The sequence below is a fragment of the Boleophthalmus pectinirostris genome, unplaced genomic scaffold, assembly GCF_026225935.1.
Source record: "Boleophthalmus pectinirostris isolate CB_2022bp ecotype Guang Dong unplaced genomic scaffold, ASM2622593v1 HiC_scaffold_4, whole genome shotgun sequence".
In the NCBI taxonomy this organism is placed as follows: Eukaryota; Metazoa; Chordata; class Actinopteri; order Gobiiformes; family Gobiidae; genus Boleophthalmus; species Boleophthalmus pectinirostris.
In genome coordinates this window covers 37,369,684-37,394,261 of record NW_026571353.1, presented here as the reverse complement: position 1 = coordinate 37,394,261, position 24,578 = coordinate 37,369,684, and the positions used below count along the sequence as shown (strand labels likewise).

The window sequence follows — 24,578 nt, the reverse complement described above, 5'->3', positions numbered from 1 at the left end:
TATCACTTTTGTTTCTGGTTCTGATATTGTCATATTTTAGTTTTGGGATTCGGACATCGTAATTGTGTGGTTGTTGGATCCTAACAGTGGAAAACGGCTTGAGAAATGTGTTTATGAACTCCATAAATGCAAAAGTGAATCAGATGTGTGTGACTGCAAACCTCCGTTCAAACTGTTTCTCTTCCCAACGGAATTGAAAAATAGTGAAAGGTGAAGGTGATGGGCAGGATTGATCCACAGGAAGGACCAAAAAGGAAACCTCTGGCTGCCTAAGAAATCATCCCGAGTTTGTAGCGAACATTTTGTATGTGGAGCGTCAACTAAACAAAATCCTGATCCCTCACTCAATCTTGGTTATGAATTTAAAAAGTCAACGCCGAAGTGAAAGGCTCCAACTGTTCACCAAGAAACAACTTCGACTGCAAAGCGACCAAGACGTGATGTTGCTGTAAAACCACAAGAACAAGAAAGTGCAGCTCAGTCTGTTTGTCTTCTGTGCCTCTCGATTAACAAACAGGATTTTGCTTAGCCGTCGCTCCACATACAAAATATTCGCTGCAAACTCGGGATGATTTCTTAGGCAGCCAAATGTTTCCTTTTTGGTTCTTCCTGTGGATCAATCCTGCCCATCGCCTTCACCTGTCACTATTTTTCAATTCCGTTGGAAAGAGAAACAGTTTGAACGGAGGTTTCACATAGATTCACACAGATCTGATTCCCATTTGCGTTTATGGAGTTTGCAAACTTCCAAAGCCCATTTCTCGAGCCGTTTTCCGCTGTTAGGATCCAACAACCACAGAATTACGATGTCCGAATGCCAAAACTAAAATATGACAATATCAGAAACAGAAACAAAAGTGATATGGTTCAAAAGACTTGAAAAGATCGATTTTGCCAATAGACACATCCCACTGGAAAAACAAACATGGTGGTTTGATGCTCAGTTTTTAAGAAAATCCTTCCCAGTATGTATTACACAGTGACCGGACGTCCAAAATTCATGATGCATGTATTAATATAAGATTGTAGATGATGTGTAATCAGTGGCTTTTGTGTTTGTAATTTAACTCCATTTACAATTTTGAAATTAAACAAAATATTTATTAGTTCTTACTTCTTGGGCATTCATAATTGTCTCATTTAAAGCTGTACAATGAAAGTTTTTGGATGTTATTGTGTTGCCTGAAATGTTAAAATTACAAAAAGAGACAAACAGGTGACGCTACCAGGCCTAGTTACAGATCTGTGGAGAGGCGAGCCCTCTCGCAGTAACAATGTGTGTATTGTTTTTGCAATTAAAACCACATGATAGTGAATAAATGCCAAATAGAAAAGTTTAATCACATACTGTTCCGGGCAAAGCAATAAAATTTCCATGGAGTCAGATGGTAGCAGACACTCCACCAGAAAAGTTATTACGCAAAAAGTAGTAGCACCTATGCAGTATTTATGAAGTGCTTTAAAATGTGTAATAAAGCTTGATTTGTGTGTGTTTCCAGGTATAAAATATGACGCGGAGAAGGAGGAAAAGCAGTTCTTGGAGGCTCGACAGAGGGAGCTGCAGAGGATAGAGGAGACCAAACTCAAGGCAGCTGAGCAAGGTACAGAGCTGTGAATCAATCAATACTATTATTATTCACAGTCAATGAATAAATAATAATTGTGAGGCGCAAAAAATGAAACCCAAAAGTAAACCTTAACCTTATGATATTTATAGGTTTAGTCTCTTTTTCTAGTAATTTTGAATAGTTTTAATTATAGACTCTATGTACTATTACTCCGTTTTACTTCGTATTTTAACGTTTATGTTTCAAATTGTCATTGAAAGTTTAAAGTACCATTACAGAGACACAGCAGCCTTGTAATTATGATGACCGAAAAAAAAAAGAATGAAAATCTATCAACTGTGGACGTAGTGAGGCCAGATAAACATCAGCCAATAGAAAACGAGGCTCCCTCTTTATCTACTGGCTGTTAGGTTGTCAATCAAACTCCCTTCATTTTTTGTGTAACTGACTCGCCGGCGCTCAGGGATTACATGGTTTATGCAGCGGTTCTTAGGGGCTTTTTCAAGCTGTAGCTTCCTCGCAATTCGCACAAAGTTTGTTGCGATGGCGGACGAGAATCCACGACAAGTTCGCCGCAAAAGAAAGTCCGAAGGGTCTAAAAACTGACGCGTCGGTCGCTGAATTATTTCTAGGCAGGTCACTTCAACTGTAATTCTGAACACGCACTGGATGTAAACAAACGTGATTTGTAGAGTAAAGAGGCGGGAGGAGGTGTTTGTACTGAGGCTGTGGAGGAGGGAGGTGGTGTCACATATGCACAACATTTGAAAAAGAACTGTCGCTGTATTTCACCTCCCTTAAAAAATCCTCTATACAACCTTTAAGCTTTTCCCAAATCCCGTAGGAAGAAGGACAATAACGTCTTTCCCCTTGATAAAATTCACCAAACATTCTCTTTAATCCGGCTTTAAATCCTTGATCTTGGGAATCGTTGCCAACAAAGAATGTATGGTTGGGTGACCATATTTCCGTTTGTGAAAACCCGGACACCTTACCGGGGGTGGGGGATTGGACCTCGACATTCAGCTACTCTCACCTTGCAAACTGTGCATGTGGACTCCCACTTGTCCTGACCGGGACCGAAAATGGAGAATTTCTTGTGCAAGTCATTGTTAAATGCACATTTGTACTTCGGCATGTTGCAGGCTGACCGACTGTTTGTGTCTGCTCGCTCCTTCTGAGTCACAGAGAGCTACAAGAGACACTCAGTTTAATGGCCCCAATGAACGGCAATGAAAACCCAGACATTTCCATCACTTAAAAAACAAAAACAAAAAAACGGATGCCCAGGAGAGGACGCAAAAAATTGACATGTCTGGGGAAAAACGGACGTTTGGTCACCCTAATATATGGCTCTTGGTTTTTGTGAACTGTCTAGTGTATTCTGATTCCTGATCTAATCGCTGGAGAAAAATTAATTGAGCGGAGGCACTAGGTGGTTCCAGCCTGGCTATACAGTTAAATACTCAATGTTTTGTAATTTTGCATATCTTCGACTTCAAAACAACAAGTTGTGGTAAAAATAAATAGCTTTTTTTCTGATCGTATTTATGAGATTATATATGTTAAATATGACTGTTTATGAATTAATGTCAAAATATACCTGTGACTGAAATAAATAAATGAATAATAATAAAAGATTAATTTAAGTTGCTCATTCATAAAGTTTGATTTGATAAAGCTGCTCACAGACTAGACGAGTGCTGCTCTATTAGACAATGTGAATGTAAGGGAATGAAAAATATATTGGAAAAAAAAAAAAGAAATTCAGTAATTATAAAATTGTAGTAATGCCTCTTCTCAGAATATTTGTAACACTAATAGTTTGATTTTTGCAACTTTCTCATTCATGTCAGGTCCAGTTTAGCAAATCTTCGGTATTTGTCCATCTACATTACTGTTAGACCTTCACTATTACTATTAAAAAAAATGAAAATGCTTTTTTTAAATTTATTTTATTTCTTCATTTTCATTCCCGCTTTAAGGTAGATTGTGTAACTTTTCTGGTCAAATGCTTTTCTCCGTGAACATTTTATTACTTTGTCTGGAATGTTTCACAGTGTTTCGTTAAACCTTTGTATTTTCACGGAGAACAAACCAGACCAAGTTACAGGTCAGATCTGCGGCGAGGCAAGCCCGTTCCTAGTCAGAGTAGTTGTTTTTGTAGGTATTTTTGAGCTGTAAAACCACCAGTAATTGAATACATTTATGATAGAGCTGTTTAATATCACACTGTGGAAAATTCCAGGCAGAGCAAAGACATCTCCATAATCAAAAAGTTACAAAAAACACACAAAATAGCCACATTTCTGCCTCCAAAAGTCTCCCCTCTGCTCTAAACCACACATTTTTCCTGATTAAAAAGAGCCAGGCTGATTGTTGACCATTACAAACGCCCGGAGCTCGAAATGAATCGAATTACACGGCCCCGAAGCTCAGTTATAGTGTTTGTTTTGGTCACTACTTTACATTATAGCAGCTAAATGCACAAACATTAGAGGAGATAGACTGTGGCGGTTGTGGTTTCCTGTGTTATCTGGCTTCACACTGGTCTGTTTTGTGGCGTTACACTGTGAAAAACAAAGTGACCAACTTCCCCCAAGCTCTTCCCCGTGACACTTGAACAGGCAAAATGAAGCTAAACTACGTTCTACGAAGAGCTTTTTGGTGGCTCACTGACTCATATTGGGTTCAGTTTTATTATTGTGTACTCAGTAGTGTTATTAAAGCGGTATTAAAAATGAAAACACAACATCAGTACTGAGGAAAACAGAGAGAATAAAAACACACACAATGTTTTTAGGCAATAGTCATTTTCTTTCTTTCGTTTTATTTAAAGTTGAAATTGAAACTGGAATTAAACATAGAACTAAACATGGAATTAAACCAGGACTAAACCAGGGCTAAACTAGGTCTAAACTAGGGCTAAACTGGGACTAAACCCGGACTAAACCCGGGCAAACAAGATCTAAACAAGATCTAAACCAGGGCTAAACTAGGGCTAAACTAGGGCTAAACCGGGGCTAAACCGGGGCTAAACCGGGGCTAAACCAGGGCTAAACCAGGGCTAAACCCGGACTAAACCCGGGCAAACAAGATCTAAACAAGATCTAAACAAGGTCTAAACAAGGTCTAAACTAGGGCTCAATCCGGGCTCAATCCGGGCTCAATCCGGGCTCAATCCGGGCTCAATCCGGGCTCAACCAGGACTAAACCAGGACTAAACCAGGACTAAACCAGGACTAACCAGGGTCTAACCAGGTCTACACCAGGTCTAACCAGGTCTAACACCAGGGCTAACCAGGGCTACACCAGGGCTAAACCAGGGCTAAACCAGGGCTAAACCAGGACTAAACCAGGACTAAACCACGATTAAACCAGGGATAAAATAGGACCAAATCTTGTCTACATTTGGACTAAACTAGAGTCAAATTTAAAGTTGATTTTAGTATTCTAGTATTGTTAACAGTAATAGACGAGTGCATCAAACCATCACTGTAAGCACACACACGCACACTAACACGCACTCACACACACACACACACACACACACAATCCGGGATAATTCATTTCAAAACAAAACAACAATAGTGTGACAGTAAAGTCCCCATTTCGGTAATTTTCAAAGCCTTTCAATAAACTGATGCGAATGGACATTTTTATTATGTTTATAAAACCTAAAAATTCTGAGCTGTTGCCTCCAAGACGCTCAGCTCTTCCCACAAGTATTTTCTTTCTTGTTTTAATGTCCTGATAAATGCAAAGACCAGGCTATAAAAGTTTACGAAAGGTCCAGTTTTGTCCTATCAGTGCTTTTTTTTTAGTATTGGTACTACAGATACGTTTCTAGTTTTGATAGTTGTTGTTTTTTGGCTTCTAGGTATCTCCTTTTTTTTTTACAATCCTTATACAGAGAGATCCAGTGTCATTCGATAGTTCTTATTTTATGACTTTGAGCTTTGGTCTGCTGAGGTCATGTGTCCAGAAGAGTCTAAAAACTGTGCAGCTTGTTATGGTTCGTCTTGTGGTTGAGAAATAGAACAAAGGTTTTCTGTGCTGATTCATTAAATGTTACACAAACTTGACTCTTGTGAGCTTTTAGCCATCTTAGAGTGCTGTTACCTCCTCAAAAACATACCTGGAGTTGTGTTTTGTTTGTTTTGTTTCATTCACACATGTTCCTCAAAGCTCACAGTGGTCCACCTTGTGATGTCATGTAGTGGTTAGGAATGGGACAAGATCTCATGAGACAAAATTGCCACAAGACTGTGCACACATGATGATCGAAATGACCTTTGGCTTGGACAAAAAACAACAAAAACTGTTAAAAGCTGATGAGTTATGCAGTTTGAGAAGCTGTCGTTCCAAAAAGCAGTAGTACAAATGACCGCTAAAGTGTTTTTGTTACATAAAATAAATGAAGCCAACATTGTGAAATGGTTGCACGAATTATGTAAAAATCTCGTCTTGTCTCGTTCTCGTGGACCTAGTTTCGTGGTGTGTCTCGTCTCGTGAAAATTGTGTCTCGTCCCACCCCAAGTACCGTATTTTCTGGGCTATTAGATGCGCTCTTAAGCCTCTGACCTCATCAAAAAACGACCGCGCGCCGCACAATCCAGAGCGCCCCATACACAAATCCACTCGGGTGTCCCAGCACGACTTCAGTAAACTACAAAGCTGCACCACCCGCAGAGCACGCAAACACACACGGAGCAGACAGCGACCGCACAGAGAAAAACACCCACAGACACACTCATCACTCCACGCCGACGAGGAACGGAACAGAGGAACGAACCGAAAAAGCGAGTGCAATGTGCCACTTCTAGACACGACTGAACAACTGAGTCACTGCGAACACGCCGACAATCCGTTGGTCCCAGACAGCACCCTCCCTACACGCCACAACTGAACAAAGCCCAGAGTCACCGTGAACGACACAAACAAACAAAACCACTGACCCATCCAACTGTTGTGTTTCCTTTAAAGTCCGGTGCGGTTTATTTGTGAAAAAAGTTCAAAAATAGACCATTTAATGATATTATAATCCAGAGCGCCGTATAGTGCGGAAAATACGGTAATGGTAGTTTTCAAGTCAACAGCTACAGAGCTGAAATCATCCAAAAGATTTTATGTATAAAGTTTAAAAACACAGTGGAGCACTACCTGTATCACACGATGGAAGTGTTTTCTGTTTGAGAGGAGAACTCAGCCGAAATATGTAGGGTTTGTCTGTGAAACATGTGAATAAAACAAAACACAGATCAGAAAATCGCGTAATATGAGCCCTTTAATGTGAAGATTTTAGATAATGTAAGACCTGTGTAATATAACAGCTGCTTTACTCCACCCACTCCTCCTGTTGATCAGCTCCTGTGAGGCTCAGATGAAGTGACAGGTCACAGTGAAGTGTAAATAAAATATTATCCGTGACCAGGTATCTCCTAAAGTAAATACCTTCTTAGACTTTTCACAATGTGCATGAATTGGGATGAAATTATAATGAACTCTTAATTCATCCCTGACAATATGAACCTGTGGTATTATTTAACACTTTATAAAACACTCGTCTTGTTTACATGTGTGTATTTCTCTCGTATAAATGTGTGTGTTTCTTGTGTACGTCTTTTGTGTGGCAGAAAACCCTGGTCTGGAGAAGCAGGACACGTTTGTGGAGAAGCTGGTGACTCAGGTCATCAAGAACCTTCAGGTGAAGATCTCCAACATCCACGTCCGATATGAAGACGATGTAAGTCAAACCAGGAGCTTATATCTATACTTGTTCCTCTGTTTTACTGTTTTAGCATCTCTCTCTAGCAGTTTAGATATTTTGACTTGTTGCCTGCACCACAAGAGTAGAATAGTTTGTCTAATCCTCTCGAGAACTTCACCAATCTGTGTATTCGTAGAGCTTTATGCAAATTATTTTTAGAATTTTTTTCACCAAATTATTAATTACTAAAAACCCATCTACTGTGTACAAAGCAAGTGCTCAACACAGGAAAAGTTAATAATACAAATATGACAACCAAAGCCTTGTTTCCCTCCAAACATGTAAGAGAATAAGCTTTAAAAGCCAGAACAATAAAAGGTCCATATTTTGGCCTGATTCACGTTCTTATTTCTAAAAAATTACGCAGCAAACAAGTAAATGTTAAGAGACAGTTTCTTCACTTGACTTTGGAGCATGTACATTTTATGAAGACTACATTATGCTGTTCACATTTGTGTGTGCTGTGCAAGCAATGAAGTGAAGTTTATCTATCTAATTAACTAATTAAGGTCTTTTATTTGTTTAAGTTTAAGCTGACTTAGACTTTGACTCTGTCTCTGTTTTCTCAGGTCACAAACCCAAACTGCCCTCTGTCGTTTGGAGTTTCACTGGAAAACCTCAGTCTCCAAGTAAGTTTATCACTACTTTAAATAAAATACTATTATTACTGCTGCTCACAATCCTGAATGATCTTGTCTTGTACATTATTGCTGCGTATTAACTGTCCTAACGGCAGCATGTAGAGACTGAACAAAAGGGGGCCCAGGATTGACCCCTGAGGCACCCCACAGGTCAGGACCATGTGATCTAAGACACAGTTTCCAATTTCAACAAAATACTCCCTGTCTTCAAAGATAGAACTTGAACCATTTTAGTGCAGTACCAGAGATGCCCACCCAGTCCTCTAGTCTCTGTAAGGCTACGCTCAGACTGCAGGGCTTAACGCTCAAATCCAATTTTTTTGTGAAATCCGATGTTTTTGCGAGGTCGTTCACATTTCCAATTAAATGCGACTTGTATGTGACTCCAGTGTGAACATGAAACGGCCCGAAAGTGTCCCGCATGTGCACTGGAGACACGACGACGTCAACCGCAGCGAGCGTGCTCTGTGTTTACGGAAGTTGTCCAAACATGGACGTGAGCATTGAGCACCTGGAGATTTTAAAGTTCCTCTCGTACCGGAGCCAGAACATGAACAACTTACTTGTTTTAAGGAGGAGATTGAGAAGGACGAGGTTTTTGGCCGTGGCGTTTTGTAGGATAGCAGCAGCGACGTCCGTTGAAAGGAACGTGTGGATGTAGAGACGTAGCCAAGAGTGGTGAGTGGTGATGTGTTTCACTTCAGTCACACGGAGTTTATTAACAATTTTCGCCTACTTCAGTGCAGAATAGTGACGTTTGTGGCTTGTTCATAACATGTAGGTGGATGAATGCACTTTGGACGTTCAGACTGAAGTCGCATGTCAAATGATCGGATATGTATCGGTTTCAGGACCACATTTCGAAGTGTCCTGGGTCACATTTGAAAAAATCAGATCTGTGTCGTTCATTAAAAGATCAGATACAGGTCACATAGGGGCCAAAAAATCGGATTTGGGTCACTTCAGGCTGCAGTGTGAACGCAGCCTAAGAGGATCTAACAAGACTGAGACTTTGCCTGCATCAGTGTTCAGGCAAACGTCATTTGTCACTTTGATCAGAGCAGTGTCAGTGTCAAAACCTGACTGGAAAACATTAAAGGACTTGTTGATTTGGAGACATGATGTTATTGTTCATTTTTCTTCTGACAGACTGCGGATCAAAACTGGAGACCTACTCTCCTGGACGAGAAGGCCAAGCTGTTCTTCAAGGTACAGAACGTGTCCTTACACTTTACTCTGACTTCTGCACTTACAGCTCTACGTTTATTCTATTAAAGGCCCTGTACCTGACATTTTCCTGACATGTTCTTTGCCCCAGTACAGATTGTATACGCAGCTCCTGAGGTCAAATTAAGTCTGCATCTAATTATAAACTGTTGTACTGTCCTAGAATCAGGAAGTGTGCAATATCCTGTTAGTTGCTGTCACGGCAAAATCTCCAAACAGTTCAAACAAAAGCTCTTATAAACTCATTGCAGTGAATAATTAGGACGCTCTGTATGCATAAGAGAAGTGAGGAATAACTATGGACCGCAGCAAACTGTTTCAAATGAATTAGGTCGGGTTTTAACGTTTTCAGTGCAGTAAAAATCGTTTTGAATGCAGCGTCTTTAACTAGTTTAGAATTCATGAATCATCTCAAATAATATTCCACTATAAAAATGTAAAGAGTTACTTGTACCATATTTTCTGAGCTATACGGCACGCTCAAAAGTCTCCACCAACCCCATCAAAAAAAGACTGCGCGCCCCACAGTCCAGAGCGCACTATACACGAATCCACTCGGGTGTCCCAACTAGGGATGGGCATTCGAAGAAATTTTCTTAATCGATCGTCGGAAGAATTAACGATCGATTATCGATTAATCATTAACGTTTTTATATTAAAATTATCATCATTATTATTACTATCTGCACTACTAATCTGCATAAATAAATTCAACTTTACGACATATAAACTGTAACGACTCAAGAGCCACATCAATACGTTTTAGATTATAATGTGTTTAATTCAGTTTTGTTCAAATCTCACAGAAACAAAACTTAAAACCGCATCACTAATTTGCATAAACTCAGCGAAGATAAAACTCCAGCTCTTGTGTCGCTGATGCGGTCAATTTCTGTCGGATTAAAAGACATGATTCAGGTGAATACAGGTTAGTGTGACCAGATTTGCGTTTGTCAAAACCAGGACACTGTACGGGGGGAGGGAGGTGGGGACTCGTCATCCACATTGAGCGACTTCACCTGGTAAACTTTTTCCCACTGGACACCGAAACATATGTTCCTGCTTTATACACTGTGCACATGGACTCACACTTGTAAAAATTATCGTTAAATACGCATTTGTGCTTCGGTACGTTGCAGACTGACCACTGTTTGTGTCTGCTCACTCCTTCTGATGCAGAGACACATGTACAGACCTGTTTGGTCACACTACGCACAGCAACCTACATTCGGTTTGTCGATTAAAATTAACGTAATCGATGAAATTCTTAATGATCAATTATCGATTAATCGATTAATCATGCCCATCCCTAGTCCCAACACAACTTCAGTAAACTACAAAGTCGCACCACCCGCAGAACACACAAACACGCACGGAGCCGACAGCGACCTCACAGCGAAAAACACCCACAGACACACTCATCACTCCACGCCGACGAGGAACGGAACAGAGGAACGAACCGAAAAAGCGAGCGCAATGTGCCGCTTCTAGACACGACTGAACAACTGAGTCACTGCGAACACGCCGACAATCCGTTGGTCCCAGACAGCACCCTCCCTACACGCCACAACTGAACAAAGCCCAGAGTCACCGTGAACGCCACAAACAAACAAAACCACTCACCCATCACACTGTTGGGTTTCCTTTAAAGTCCCACGCGGTTTATTTGTGAAAAAAAAAAGTTTGAAAATAGACCATTTAATGACAGTGTGCCTTATAATCCAGAGCGCCTAATAGTGCAGAAAATACGGTACATTCACATATATTACTACTTGAATTACAATATATATTCTTGCAAGATATTTAGAAACTAAACCAGGACTTGACCACTTCTAAACCACCTCTAAACCTCGCTCATACTAGGGCAAAAGTGAAACCGCATTAAACCGCATTTTCATCAACCACAATTTCATCATCTTGAACCAGTTCGTTTGGTTCTTAGAAGATCTGTCGACTCCTAGAAGATTATTTCGTAATGTTATGAGTAAACTTGTTTAAAGTTAATTGGAGCCATTGCTAATCTAATTGTTTTGTTTTGTGTACACAGTTGGTTAAACTCGATAACCTGTTTGCCTACTGGAACGTCAACTCTGTGCTTTTCTCCAGTCACCAGTCAGAGGAGGCCTTGGTAAGACAGTTTTCAAGCGGATTTATTTCGCATGGATTCATATGTTCTCTTAACATGTCTTTAATCATTTCAAAATAATATAATATAATAATTTCTTTTGGCTTTTGTTGCAGAAATGTCTAAAGAGCAGCATGAAAAGTAACAACAATTATCCAGTCACCCATGAGTTCAGTAAGTTTTCCAGAAATTCTACCTGCATTTTTAAAAAAGTACAAAATGATGTTGGTATAGACCAGGGGTGTCAAACATACGGCCTGGGGGCCAGATCCGGCCCTCCAAGACCTTTAATCTGGCCCTTGACTGATCTTCTACTAAAATATTTTAATTATATTTTCTATTAAAATATTGGTAATTTTCTGCGTCTCTGTACGTGGCCCCTCCCACCACAGCAGCACAAATGAAGACTTGTCTCTTTCCAAACGCTCTTAAAGGACGATCGTTTTGACTGTTGACCGTGACACCCTCATCAGAAAAATGTCCAACATGAGAAAAGTGGACGATGGGTGCCGGATTTTCCAAGAAAAATTGACTTATTCCTATTTACACACAAGTTAATGTTAAAACATTGTGTTGAAATTGAAGGTTTCAGGTTGTTCAAAATATTATAAGATTTTGTAAAAGAAAGAGTTCATCAATTAAAATGATTTCTGTAATAGGTTTCCATTTCTTTGCACAAATATTTGAACTTATTGTTATTTTTGGGGTTTATATGACATGAGTTTTCTGATCCGGCCTTTTTGGGATCAAAGTAGGTTGGATATGGCCCCCGGACCAAAATGAGTTTGACACCCCTGATGTATAGACTTTGTTAGATGACATGTTGCTATTACAGATGTTATAACGTCTGAAAATAAAATACAATAACATAAATCATGAATGGGATAAACATAAAGTGGCCAAATGGAACCGTTGTATAATCTTGTTTTCTTGTTCACAGTTTTCCGTCCGATCTCAGCCGACGCCAAACTGAAGATGAACCCCCGGTCTGACGTGGACTTCTCGTCTCCTAAAGTCGACCTCATGGTGAATCTGAGCGAAGTGGCCATTGAACTGAACAGGCCGCAGGTGAGTGACGTCTGTGCCCAGGTGAAGTCACACGTTTTTACTTTCACACCCGTTTGAATCGTTGTGTTCTTCGTTGTGACAGTACATCAGCATCCTGGAGCTGCTCGGCTCAGTGGATATGATGTCCAGAAATCTGCCGTACAGGAAGTACAGGCCGAACGTCCCAGTCCATCGAAACAGCAAAATCTGGTAAGACACTGTGGTACAATCGAATGTAAACTGATGCTATAAATATACAGTATAAAGCTTGTATCAAAACTAAATACTAGGGGTGTAACAGTACATGTATTTGTGCCAAACCCTTTCGGTACGGGACGCTCAGTTTTGTCCAGGGCTGTGCACGAGTGAGTTTGCACAATTTGTGTGTGTTTACCATAGACTATATATGAGTGGACATAACGTTCTAGCCGCCGTGTGCCAAATAGGAAGTTCACCAGGAGACTCTTCCAGCTCCTTCTGACTCTGGCTCTAATTGACTAACATTAGGATCTTGATTTCTCTGTAACTGCTGCTGTGAGCCTCGTCATTTTGGTCTTAAAATCTTTGTATTAACCTGCTCTACATGATCCTGAATTTTTTTCCTGCTATTTTGTTTCTCCAAAAAATCCTATTCATAACATAGAGTCTGGCTTCAGATTCTCTTCTGTAACCGTGAACATCGTGAGCCTCATTTGAGCGCCGCTGAACGCTGTGGGTGACGTCACACTCGCTTAGTGCACTTCTTTATACAGTCTACAGTGTTTATATTCTGCCACTACATGTGCAGCTACACAAAGGCTTAGCTTTTTAATATTCCACACGAAGAACTTATCCGTGATTGGGGCAGTGTTTCCCACAGCGCTTTATAGTTAGAGCGGCCGCATTGACAACAGTTGCCCCCCTCCTTGACTACGTCCCTCTGAACCACGTGAATCCTCGCAAAACCACAGTCATTGCACCCTGGTTTTTACTTTCGCCTTTTGCTGGTACGGAATCTCCAGCCGCCCCACCCCCATACCCGTGACCTCTGACCCTACAGAAAGGGTATTTTCAATCGCTGGGGACATTGTAACTGCAGCAGATCAGTACTTACTGCAGACAATGTGGACAAGGTGGTATTTCTGGCCAAAAATATGAAGATTGTTTAAAACTTCATGCTAGAACTGTTAGTGCTACACTTTACTTTTTGAAAAGTTTTGTTTACTGTTTACAAAGAATACATTTTTTATAATATTTCATACATTTGTTGCTTATTTGAGAATATTTTATTGAACTTATTAGTATTACCAAGCAGCACATTGCATTTATTTTATTTTCCTATTTGTATAATGTTAAAACAGAGTTTTGGTTTAAAAAAAACACAAATGGTTGGTGCATTTTGTTCCCAAGCTGTTCCGAAAATGAACCAAACTGTGACCTCAAAACCGTGATTTTTGTGTACCGTCACACCCCTACTAAATACTCATTTGAGTATGTATCAAAGCTAAAAAAGTCACGTAAACAAGACAAGACACAGTTTGAATTACATGAAGCTTGAAGCAATGCGGAGATGCTTTTACTTGACTGTAGCTTCATTTTTAACTTTTTTCCATCTGGTTGCCTCTTTTTTATTTGATGAGCATGGGTCCATTTAACAGTAAAATCAGTAAAATATAATAATTTGTGTGTAAGGTGGAAGTACATGATAACGAGTGTTCTGGAGGTGGACGTGAAGCCCCGCCTCCACATGTGGTCCTGGACTCGGATTCGTCAGCACCGTCAGGCGGTGAAAAAGTACAAAGAGGAGTACAAAACCAAGATCACGTCCAAGAAACCCAGCGAGGAGCTTCTGCGCAGACTACAGGTGAGCGACGACAGGGGCCCAGCTGTCTGAGCCAAAGTAATTCATCCATTAAAGAATTAAGCCTTTTCACTTAGTATTGACCTGTTTACATCATTTACATTGATTCATTGTAACAGGCGTTATTGATCTAAAACTCACTAAATAATAGAAACAGGTGCATTGATTTCCTGTTCAGAACTTCAGAGAGGACCTGTCTCTTCATAGTGATTTTTCACAAACAGCTCCTTTTCATTTACCGTATTTTCGGACTATAAGTCGCTCTGGAGTTTAAGTCGCACCAGCCAAAAAATGCATAATGAAGAAGAAAAAACATATATAAGTCGCACTTTTTGGGAGAAATATATTTTATAAAATCAGAGACCAGGAACCCATATTTCATCTTGAAAGTCAAGTTCTAGTAGGAGGTGGAGATGGAGGTGGAGATGTTAGAGCTTTGTTTTTGTCCGTAAAAACTGCTTTGAAAAACATGGATTCTCACTGGAAGTGTGGTCACCTCTCCACAGATCTGACAAGTAACCAAGTACCGTGTTTTCTGGACTATAAGTTGCTCCGGAGCATAAGTCGCACCAGCCAAAAAATGTATAAGGAAGAAGAAAAAACATATATAAGTCACACTGTACTATAAGTCACAATTTGGGGGGAAATTTATTTTATAAAATCAGAGACCAAGAACAGCCATTTCATCTTGAAAGTCAAGTTCTAGTAATAACAATAGAAGAGAGAACAACAGACTGTCAATGTCACATATGAACAGTTCTTCAGATAAACTATAACATAAACAACAGAACAGAACAAGTTTAACCAAACTCTCCATCTCACTCCAAATCACTAAATCCATTCAATTCTTCATCCTCGGTGTCACTTCTGAGGTAAACAGAACACCGCTTCCTCTTCTGTGTCGCTGTCGTCAGACTCAGCATCAGTTCCAGTTAGAATTATTCTGGTCTTTTCTGAATCCAGACAGGATGGTTTCGGTGTCACTGAAGTCCAGGTTTTGTCCATCCATCCAGTGACTTAAGGAAAAGTTTCATGTTGCATCCTCCCAGTGTCACAAGTTTCTCACTCACTCCAAACTTCCTTTCTGCTGCTCGATTATCGTTTTTCAGCTGCAGATTTTCACGACATGCAGCTTGTTACAGCTTGATTTCCTTTTTGGGGGCATTTGTGGCTCTTTCTACAGGAGACATGCGCAGTAGAGTGAAGTGACAGTGGTACAGGAGGAACAGGAGCAGCAGATACTCACACACAAGACTAGAGACTCTCGACGCTTCAGTGTGAAAATTTTAATATATAAATCACTGTAAACACCCAAACCATGAAAAAAAGTGCAACTTATAGTCTGAAAAATACGGTACTTGTTTTTATTCCAGGAGACGGCCAACCTGACATTTTAGAAGCCTATGTCCTAAGTTCAAATATTCAAATAATCCCTAAGATAAGTACAGGGATGTGGGCAGGGATGGGCATGCAGATAATTATTCAAACTTGTTTGAATCACTCAAACAACTTTGAGTAAGATCATGACGACGGAGCATCGTTTGTGTGTTAAATGTGTGAATGAAACAAACAAAACTCCAGATTTAGATCAGAAAGTCGAGTAATATGTGCGCTTTAATTGTAAGTTTTACGTTGTCCGGTGCACAGCGTTCTTCACCTCTCTGTTCTGTTACTCACTTCAGATGTCCATGATTTGATTAAGTGTTTTCCTTCTAAACTTGGCCCATCACATTACAGAGGCAGGTGCATTCTGAGCTTTAAACGCTGATCGATGCTTTGTTCCAGGAGCCGGAGAAGACGCTGGATATTTTTAACATCACATTAGCCCGACAGCAGGCCGAGGTGGAGGTAAGCTGCAGCCTCACATCAGCGCCCACATTATAGTCTCATGTTGAAGAAGACTGGAGCTGTCTGTTTAGAAGAGTATCTCGATGTATTTCCTGTTTGTTTTCCACTGTGTTGTCAAAGTTGGTGTTGATGACTGTTTGCTCTGCTCTGTCTGAAGCTCTGTTAGTTAGACTTTAACCTGAGCTTTGTTTTAACACAATCTGACCATAAATAAGTGTCCTGTTTGGAAAGACAACAGGTGAGCTGATTGGTGCTGTAACATTTTTTCGTAATTTTTTAGTCACTCTCACTTTTTTGTTCAAAATCAAACTCCTAAACAGACCATCACAGGCTGAAAATGTGCCCTTTAAATCAATTTTGCATTTTTTTGCAAGTTTTCAGACGATCTTAAATAGGGGTGTGCAAAAAAATATTGAAAGATCGATATATCAAATCGTTTAATCTGATCGCCAAGAGTATTTTTTGGTGTATTATTTTGCTACAACTACAATTTTTTTGCTTATTTAGAGGAAGAAAAGTCGTTTATGTGACACATTTGACATTTTCACTGTTTTGATGATTAAAATGTTTGTGTTTCATACGAATTTTGCCCAAGAAGCGGTTTAACAAAGACTTTTAGTGTCACAGTCATAATTTAGTCTTTATTTTTTACTGAACCGAATCGATTTGAAATATATCGTATCTAATCAAGTATCGAGATGTATGTAGTCTCTCGTGGCCTGTGTATTGAAGAATGTATCTTATATCGTATAGTTTCTTGACAAAAATATTGACATATCGATATATCATATAGGTTAATGTGATGATACAGTATCAATATCGGGGGCAGCTGTATCGCCATATTGCCAAGAAAGAGTATTTTTTGGTATATTATACTTAATTATTTTGTTACAGCTACAGTTTTGTTGTTTGTTTAGAGGAAGGAAACTCGTTTGTGCGACACATTTGACATTTTCACTGTTTTGATGATTAAAATGTTTGTGTTTCATATGAACTTTGCACAAGAAGTGGTTTAACAAAGACTTTTAGTGTCACAGACATCATTTAGCCGTTATTTTTTTATTGAACCGCTTCGAATCGTTTTGAAATATATCATATCGAATCAAAAGTATCGAGATGTATGTATTGTATCGTGGTGTTTCTATTGAAGTATGTATCTTATATGGTATTGTTTCTTGAATTTTCAGACTAATTTAAGTAGGAGTGTGCAAAAATATTGAAATATTGATATATCATATAGTTTGTGATGATACGGTATCGATATCGGGGTCAGGTATATCAGTATATCGCCAGGAGTATTTTTTGACATATTATACTTAATTATTTTGTTACAGAGCTACAGTTTTGTTGTTTATTTAGAGGAAGGAAACTCATTTATATGACACATTTGACATTTTTACTGTTTTGATGATTAAAATGTTTGTGTATCATATGAACTTTGCACAAGAAGTGGTTTAACAAAGACTTTTAGTGTCACAGACATGATTTAGTCATTATTTAGTCATTATAAAGATACACGTAGAACAAGCTTCAGCATGATGTCACTGGAAATGATCACATGAGTATGAATATTTGAGTGTTTTTGGAATCACTACCTGAAAGAAACGTTTGCTTGTGTCTGGTTTCGTAGGCGAGTAAAGCAGGCCTGAAGATCTACCGCCCGGGGCTGAAGATGGAGGAGGAGGAGTCTCAGGGCTGGTTCGGTTGGATGTGGAACTGGGGCGGACAGGGCGAGACCGAAGTCAAAGAGACCAAGGGCGGAGGAGGTAAAGAGAAAAAGAGACTAAAGCTGAAACATGATGAAAAACAACTCCTGAAAAACTAAACCTGCTGGTGCATTTCAACTCGATCACATGTTAAGATCATTTAGTTCCGCTGTTTGTCACCAAAAAACACCTGTTGCCTGAACCTATTGGAAGTCTTGCTCTGATTAAAGATGTCAAGATTATTCAGTTAATCAATAATTAAGGGTTTTCCAAAATATTGAAATACTAAAATTTATCATACACTATAAATATTTTGGGCTGCTTTATAAGATGAGAAGTAAGAGAACCTTTATTTGTCCCACAGTGAAGAAATTTCAGACATACCAACACACCAAAAATACTGAATATGTTGTCTCTGCAGTCTGTTTACAAAACAAAAAAACACAGTGAGAAAAATGTAAAAAGAAAATATTAATGATTATTTTGAGTTCTTCCTTTTCCTTTGTGTCACATTTTAAACAGGCTATACTGTTTTTTATGTATTTATCTTTTGATCTATGTTATAATTAGTTGTTTCCTCATAAAAAAACAAATCTGGAGTTTTGCTTCGTTTCATTCACGCTTTTAACACACAAATCCTGCGTATTTATAGTGTTCTTCTCTCAAATAGAAACCACTGTTCCACCTTGTGATGTCATATGGTAATACCAGAAGTGCTCCACTGTGTTTTTAAACTCCATACACTTTGACTAAAGTTATTTAGATCTGGAGTGTCAAACTCAAATTCACAGAGGCCAAAATTAAAAACTGGGATTAAGTCGTGGGCCAAACTAAATATTTACTGAAAATTTCCAACAACATCTGCATGTTTTCTCTTCTTTTGAGATATGTAATGTTAAACCTTTTCTTATAAAAATAAATGTTTAATAGTAGTTTTGCTTAAACATTGAATCCAGAACAAGCATCATATAAAATAATAACAACATTTTAAATAAATAATGTCTCTATAGTCTATCTGTAGCCAGTGGGCAGTTCTAATACATATTTGATATGATCTCGCGGGTCAAATATAATTATATTGCGGGCCAAATTTCGCTCCCAGGCCTGAGTTTGACATGTCTTATGTGTCTTATGTGTGTTTGAAATTTGAAGATGTAGAGTGACTAATAATAAAGGGTTACTCAAACATGTGTGAATGAAAAAAACAACAGCTTTTTTTTGACGATGTAACAAATTATAACATTACTAAAAGCTCACGAGAGTCAGTTTTGAGTATTATAAGACCCTGTTATGTTGCTATTCTTGTTTTTTTTCTCTTTGCTTTAGGTTTTGACGAGCTGCTGACCCCCGCTGAAAAGGCCAAACTCTACACGGCGATCGGTTACAGCGAGACGGCGGCCAACCCGAACCTGCCCAAAGACGTGAGTCCATTACACCTGTGTGACCAGAGACCGCACTTCCTCTGAGTCACTGCCCGCTGTTACGTAAGACCACATCCTGCTCCACTCACACGTGTGACTGTTCTGTGTGCAGTTCGAGGACATGAAGGTGAACTTCCACATGGAGAAACTGTCCGTGTCCATCAAACACGCCAAAGACAGGAACGAGATCATCCGTCTGACAGTGGGAGAGCTGCAGTCCATGCTCACACAGAGACCGGGCGCACAGGCTCTCAAGTGAGTCACAGTTTCAATATTCTTTATATTTGGAGCTGGAAGATAATACTCGCTTATACAACAAGTGTGTAAACAACAGTGATTGGTCTGCACTGTCAACATGTTACAAATGTTGTGGTTTTTTGATGTCTCATTGAAATTAATGGGATAGAACATGTATTGGTCCTTTGCAGCTGACCAGAGGCACTGTCCTGTCTGACGATCTGTTACTCAAGTTAGACTCAAACTGGAGCTTCATTTGAACATAATCTGACCATAAATAACTGACTGGAACTAGAAGAGATGAACTGATTTGCACCTTTACACAAGTCTCTCTCAAATAACATTACAGTCAGAAGTGGGAATGGGCATTCGATGAAATTTTCTTAATCGATCGTCGGAAGAATTAACGATCGATTATCGATTAATCATTAACGTTTTTATATTAAAATGATCATCATTATTATTACTATCTGCACTACTAATCTGCATAAATAAATTCAACTTCACGACATATAAACCGTAACGACTCTAGAGCCACATCAGCCCGTTTGACATTATAATGTGTTTAATTCAGTTTTGTTCAACTCTCACAGAAACAAAACTTAAAACCGCATCACTAATTTGCATAAACTCAGCGAAGATAAAACTACAGCTCTTGTGTCGCTGATGTGGTTCAATTTCTGTCTGATTAAAAGACATGACTCAGGTGAATACAGGTTAGTGTGACCAGATTTGTGTTTGTCAAAACCAGGACACCGTACGGGGGGAGGGAGGTGGGGACTCGTCATCCACATTGAGCGACTCTCACCTGGAAAAACTTTTTCCCACTGGACACAGAAACATATGTGCTGCTTTATACACTGTGCACATGGACTCACACTTGTCCCGACCGGAAAGGAAAGCGTTGAATTTCTTGTACAAATTATCATTAAATACGCATATGCACTTCAGTACGCTGCAGACTGACCGAATGTTTGTGTCTCGCTCCTTCTGAGTGCAGAGAGACACATGTACAGACCCCTGTTTGGTCACACTAAGCTACACACAGCAACCTACATTTGGTTTGTTGATTAAAATTTACATAATCGATGAAATTCTTAATGATCAATTATCGATTAATCGACTAATCATGCCCATCCCTAGTCAGAAGGTAGTCAGCATCAGTCAGCTGTTTTTCAGATAATCACTCTCCCCTTTTTTGTTGAAAAGCACACACCTAAACTATGAGTTTTCAGACAATCTAAAAACTTATCAGGCTGTGTTTTTGCCATGATAACAGCTGAACATTCTTCCATAAACATACATGCAGCCCCCCCATGCAAAGTGTCAATGAGCGACTCCAATCGTCTCCTTTAATGGTAAACACTGATTACTGAAAAATTCCGTATTGTTTCGTCTGTTTCCAGAGTGACTGCTCAGCTGACTCTGTTCGAGGTCACGGGCCTGGCCAATCAGCACCCGGCTCCCACGCTGCTGTCGTCGAGGAAGGCGGCGACGGGGGCGGGGACTCCTCTGCTCTGCATCCTGTTTGAGACCAACCCCCTGGACGAGAGCGCCAACCAGAGGCTCCACGTCACGTCACAGCCTCTCGAGATCATCTACGACTCTGTGAGTGCGATGGCAGAGCATGTTTAAATAAGACATATATTTTTGAACATTTTTATAATAACTACTGAGAATGAGAATGATTCAGGCTTTGTTGCTACTTAACGATCTGTAGTTTTATTTATTTTTATTCAAACATGCATGTATCACTCAAAATACAACTCTGGACGGGCTAATTATGAGGGAACACTGTTATAATTTGGCTAAAAGTACATTTTGAATAATATGTCTTACGGAAAATATCATTTGGTTGCTGCACTAAACATTTTCAGACTTTATAAACCTGAACTGTCTCTCTCCTGTAGACCACAGTGAACGGGATGGCTGCGTTCTTCAGACCTCCAGACGACCTGGAGCTGGACGAACTCACCAACGCCACTCTGATGAAGCTGGAGCAGTTCAGGGACCGCACAGCCACCGGTCAGTGCACTCATCTGTTATACACATATGTGACCCTTTTGTATAATATTGTGATCTAAAACCCTGCTTTGGTTGACAGTGTAGAGTATTAAATGAAATGAGTATGAAAACTGTATTTTATTATTAATACTTATTTTGAGCAGTGTTTTAGTGGAGCGAACAGGTGATACAAAGAGGAATATAATCTGTACAATTTCAGTCCAAGATTGACTCATACAAATTAAAGATTGCTGTTTGAAATGGAGTAGGAAGAATTAAGACTTATTCTCCTCATCCCAGTGTCGATTCTTCTGTGGCATGAGCTACAGTATTTACAGTCCAGTATTTAAACTGAAAATGACAGGATCCCCACAACATCCTGAGAAGGTCATTTGCTTTGTGTTTATTTTCTTGGTCAGATCAGATCAGAATCTGACATTCCATCCACACAGTTTTAACCCCAAACACACTTGCACTTACAAGTGACAATATATTCTACAAGAGTCTGGAAATAATTGTTTTAAAGTTGTTGTTTTTTCTGATGTTTAACACTAGAAACTAACCAATGATCTGAAAAGATTTTTTAACAAAACGTTTAATTTAGCTTATGACTGTTTAATATAAAGTAACAGCAGGGACTTTCTGGTGGAGTTCCACCACCTGCTCACGCAGATGTTACTGCTTTGCTTGTAATGTTTCACAGTTTGGCATTAAACTTATTTATTCTGCATTTTATCAACTACCGTTTTTATTGCTTAAAGACATTGCTGGTGTCTCTATGGCTATAGTTTTTTTTAATACCGTAGACCTACTGTGGAACTTTCCAGACATAACAGTAACATCTCCATAATGAATAGAAAGTTTCAGACTCTGCACCAGAAATGTTACATATTGTGTCTTTAAAAATATACTATACTGTACACAATGTTTATTTTTGTCAGTATCTGCTCGCTGTGTTTCCATTCCCCGCTGTGATCTGTGCTGCAGGTCTGATGTACGTGATCGAGACTCAGAAAACCCTGGACCTGAAGGTGAACCTCATGGCCTCTTACGTCATCATCCCTCAGACCGGTTACTATGACAACACCCAGAACATCCTGCTGCTCGACCTGGGACACTTCAAGGTACGACTCGACCGTTTGGAGACAGTTGAGCGATAAACAGAGACCAAGATAACGTGACTTGGTTTAGTACTGGTCAGTCCTGGTCTAGTTCTGGTGTAGTCCCAGGGTTTGACTGTTCCTTATCTACATGAGTGAATAACTCCACCTCTTTTGGATTTAAAAATACACATATAAAAAGACCCAGTAAGTACAGAAACAGAGACAATTTGTCATTTTAAGACTCTTCAGAGTGTTTGAGTTGTGAGGAGCTCAGTGTAAATTGTAGGTTTTGTATCACATGAACCCAGCCTGGAGTTGTTCGGTCCATGTACCAATTTCAATTAAGAATGAAAACAGTTTGATATATTTAATTACTCCACTTTAGTGTCAAGAAACAAAACAGATTTCAACCTCTATTTCCAATATTTAATTAGGTTTTTATTTGATGGTGTTGGTATTTTATTCTCTCTGGTTTATTTCCCCCAGAAGTTCTGCTGCTAAAAGGACTTACCTGAAAAATCGTTGCAATTTTGTGGACAAACATCTCCTCTTCTTTTATAGCAACGTGTTTACTTTTGCGTCTTAGTCATTGTTGAACTCCATGACGAGGAAGCAGCGAGGCCATAAACTCTCCTTTGTTTGTTCAGGTGACACTGAATTCTTGAATTCACACACAGCACTAAGCAGCATAATTTCCCAGGGACAAATAAACCAGAGAGAATAAANGCTGACTCTGTTCGAGGTCACGGGCCTGGCCAATCAGCACCCGGCTCCCACGCTGCTGTCGTCGAGGAAGGCGGCGACGGGGGCGGGGACTCCTCTGCTCTGCATCCTGTTTGAGACCAACCCCCTGGACGAGAGCGCCAACCAGAGGCTCCACGTCACGTCACAGCCTCTCGAGATCATCTACGACTCTGTGAGTGCGACTGCAGAGCTCACATGTTTAAACAAGACACATGTTTTTGAACATCTTTATAATAACTACTGAATACTGAATGAGAATGAGAATGATTCAGGCTTTGTTGCTACTTAACGATCTGTAGTTTTATTTATTTTTATTCAAACATGCATGTATCACTCAAAATACAACTCTGGACGGGCTAATTATGAGGGAACACTGTTATAATTTGGCTAAAAGTACATTTTGAATAATATGTCTTACGGAAAATATCATTTGGTTGCTGCACTAAACATTTTCAGACTTTATAAACCTGAACTGTCTCTCTCCTGTAGACCACAGTGAACGGGATGGCTGCGTTCTTCAGACCTCCAGACGACCTGGAGCTGGACGAACTCACCAACGCCACTCTGATGAAGCTGGAGCAGTTCAGGGACCGCACAGCCACCGGTCAGTGCACTCATCTGTTATACACATATGTGACCCTCTTTGTATAATATTGTGATCTAAAACCCTGCTTTGGTTGACAGTGTAGAGTATTAAATGAAATGAGTATGAAAACTGTATTTTATTATTAATACTTATTTTGAGCAGTGTTTTAGTGGAGCGAACAGGTGATACAAAGAGGAATATAATCTGTACAATTTCAGTCCAAGATTGACTCATACAAATTAAAGATTGCTGTTTGAAATGGAGTAGGAAGAATTAAGACTTATTCTCCTCATCCCAGTGTCGATTCTTCTGTGGCATGAACTACAGTATTTACAGTCCAGTATTTAAACTGAAAATGACAGGATCCCCACAACATCCTGAGAAGGTCATTTGCTTTGTGTTTATTTTCTTGGTCAGATCAGATCAGAATCTGACATTCCATCCACACAGTTTTAACCCCAAACACACTTGCACTTACAAGTGACAATATATTCTACAAGAGTCTGGAAATAATTGTTTTAAAGTTGTTGTTTTTTTCTGATGTTTAACACTAGAAACTAACCAATGATCTGAAAAGATTTTTTAACAAAACGTTTAATTTAGCTTATGACTGTTTAATATAAAGTAACAGCAGGGACTTTCTGGTGGAGTTCCACCACCTGCTCACGCAGATGTTACTGCTTTGCTTGTAATGTTTCACAGTTTGGCATT

At 39.5% G+C, this 24,578-nt stretch overlaps 1 protein-coding gene across 1 annotated transcript in view; it reads left to right on the top strand.

Moving 5' to 3' along the window:
• vps13a (vacuolar protein sorting 13 homolog A) overlaps positions 1-24,578 on the top strand; it is a 90,648-nt gene that overhangs the window by 2,677 nt on the left and 63,393 nt on the right. The window contains exons 5-20 of the mRNA XM_055161364.1: positions 1,500-1,601; positions 7,205-7,314; positions 7,908-7,967; positions 9,129-9,188; positions 11,254-11,334; positions 11,448-11,505; positions 12,272-12,399; positions 12,482-12,588; positions 14,050-14,221; positions 16,004-16,066; positions 17,697-17,832; positions 19,099-19,193; positions 19,306-19,448; positions 20,837-21,038; positions 21,341-21,455; positions 22,422-22,558. Of these exons, the coding sequence (XP_055017339.1) occupies positions 1,500-1,601; positions 7,205-7,314; positions 7,908-7,967; positions 9,129-9,188; positions 11,254-11,334; positions 11,448-11,505; positions 12,272-12,399; positions 12,482-12,588; positions 14,050-14,221; positions 16,004-16,066; positions 17,697-17,832; positions 19,099-19,193; positions 19,306-19,448; positions 20,837-21,038; positions 21,341-21,455; positions 22,422-22,558 (1,769 nt within the window). The remainder of the gene's footprint in view (positions 1-1,499; positions 1,602-7,204; positions 7,315-7,907; positions 7,968-9,128; positions 9,189-11,253; positions 11,335-11,447; positions 11,506-12,271; positions 12,400-12,481; positions 12,589-14,049; positions 14,222-16,003; positions 16,067-17,696; positions 17,833-19,098; positions 19,194-19,305; positions 19,449-20,836; positions 21,039-21,340; positions 21,456-22,421; positions 22,559-24,578) is intronic.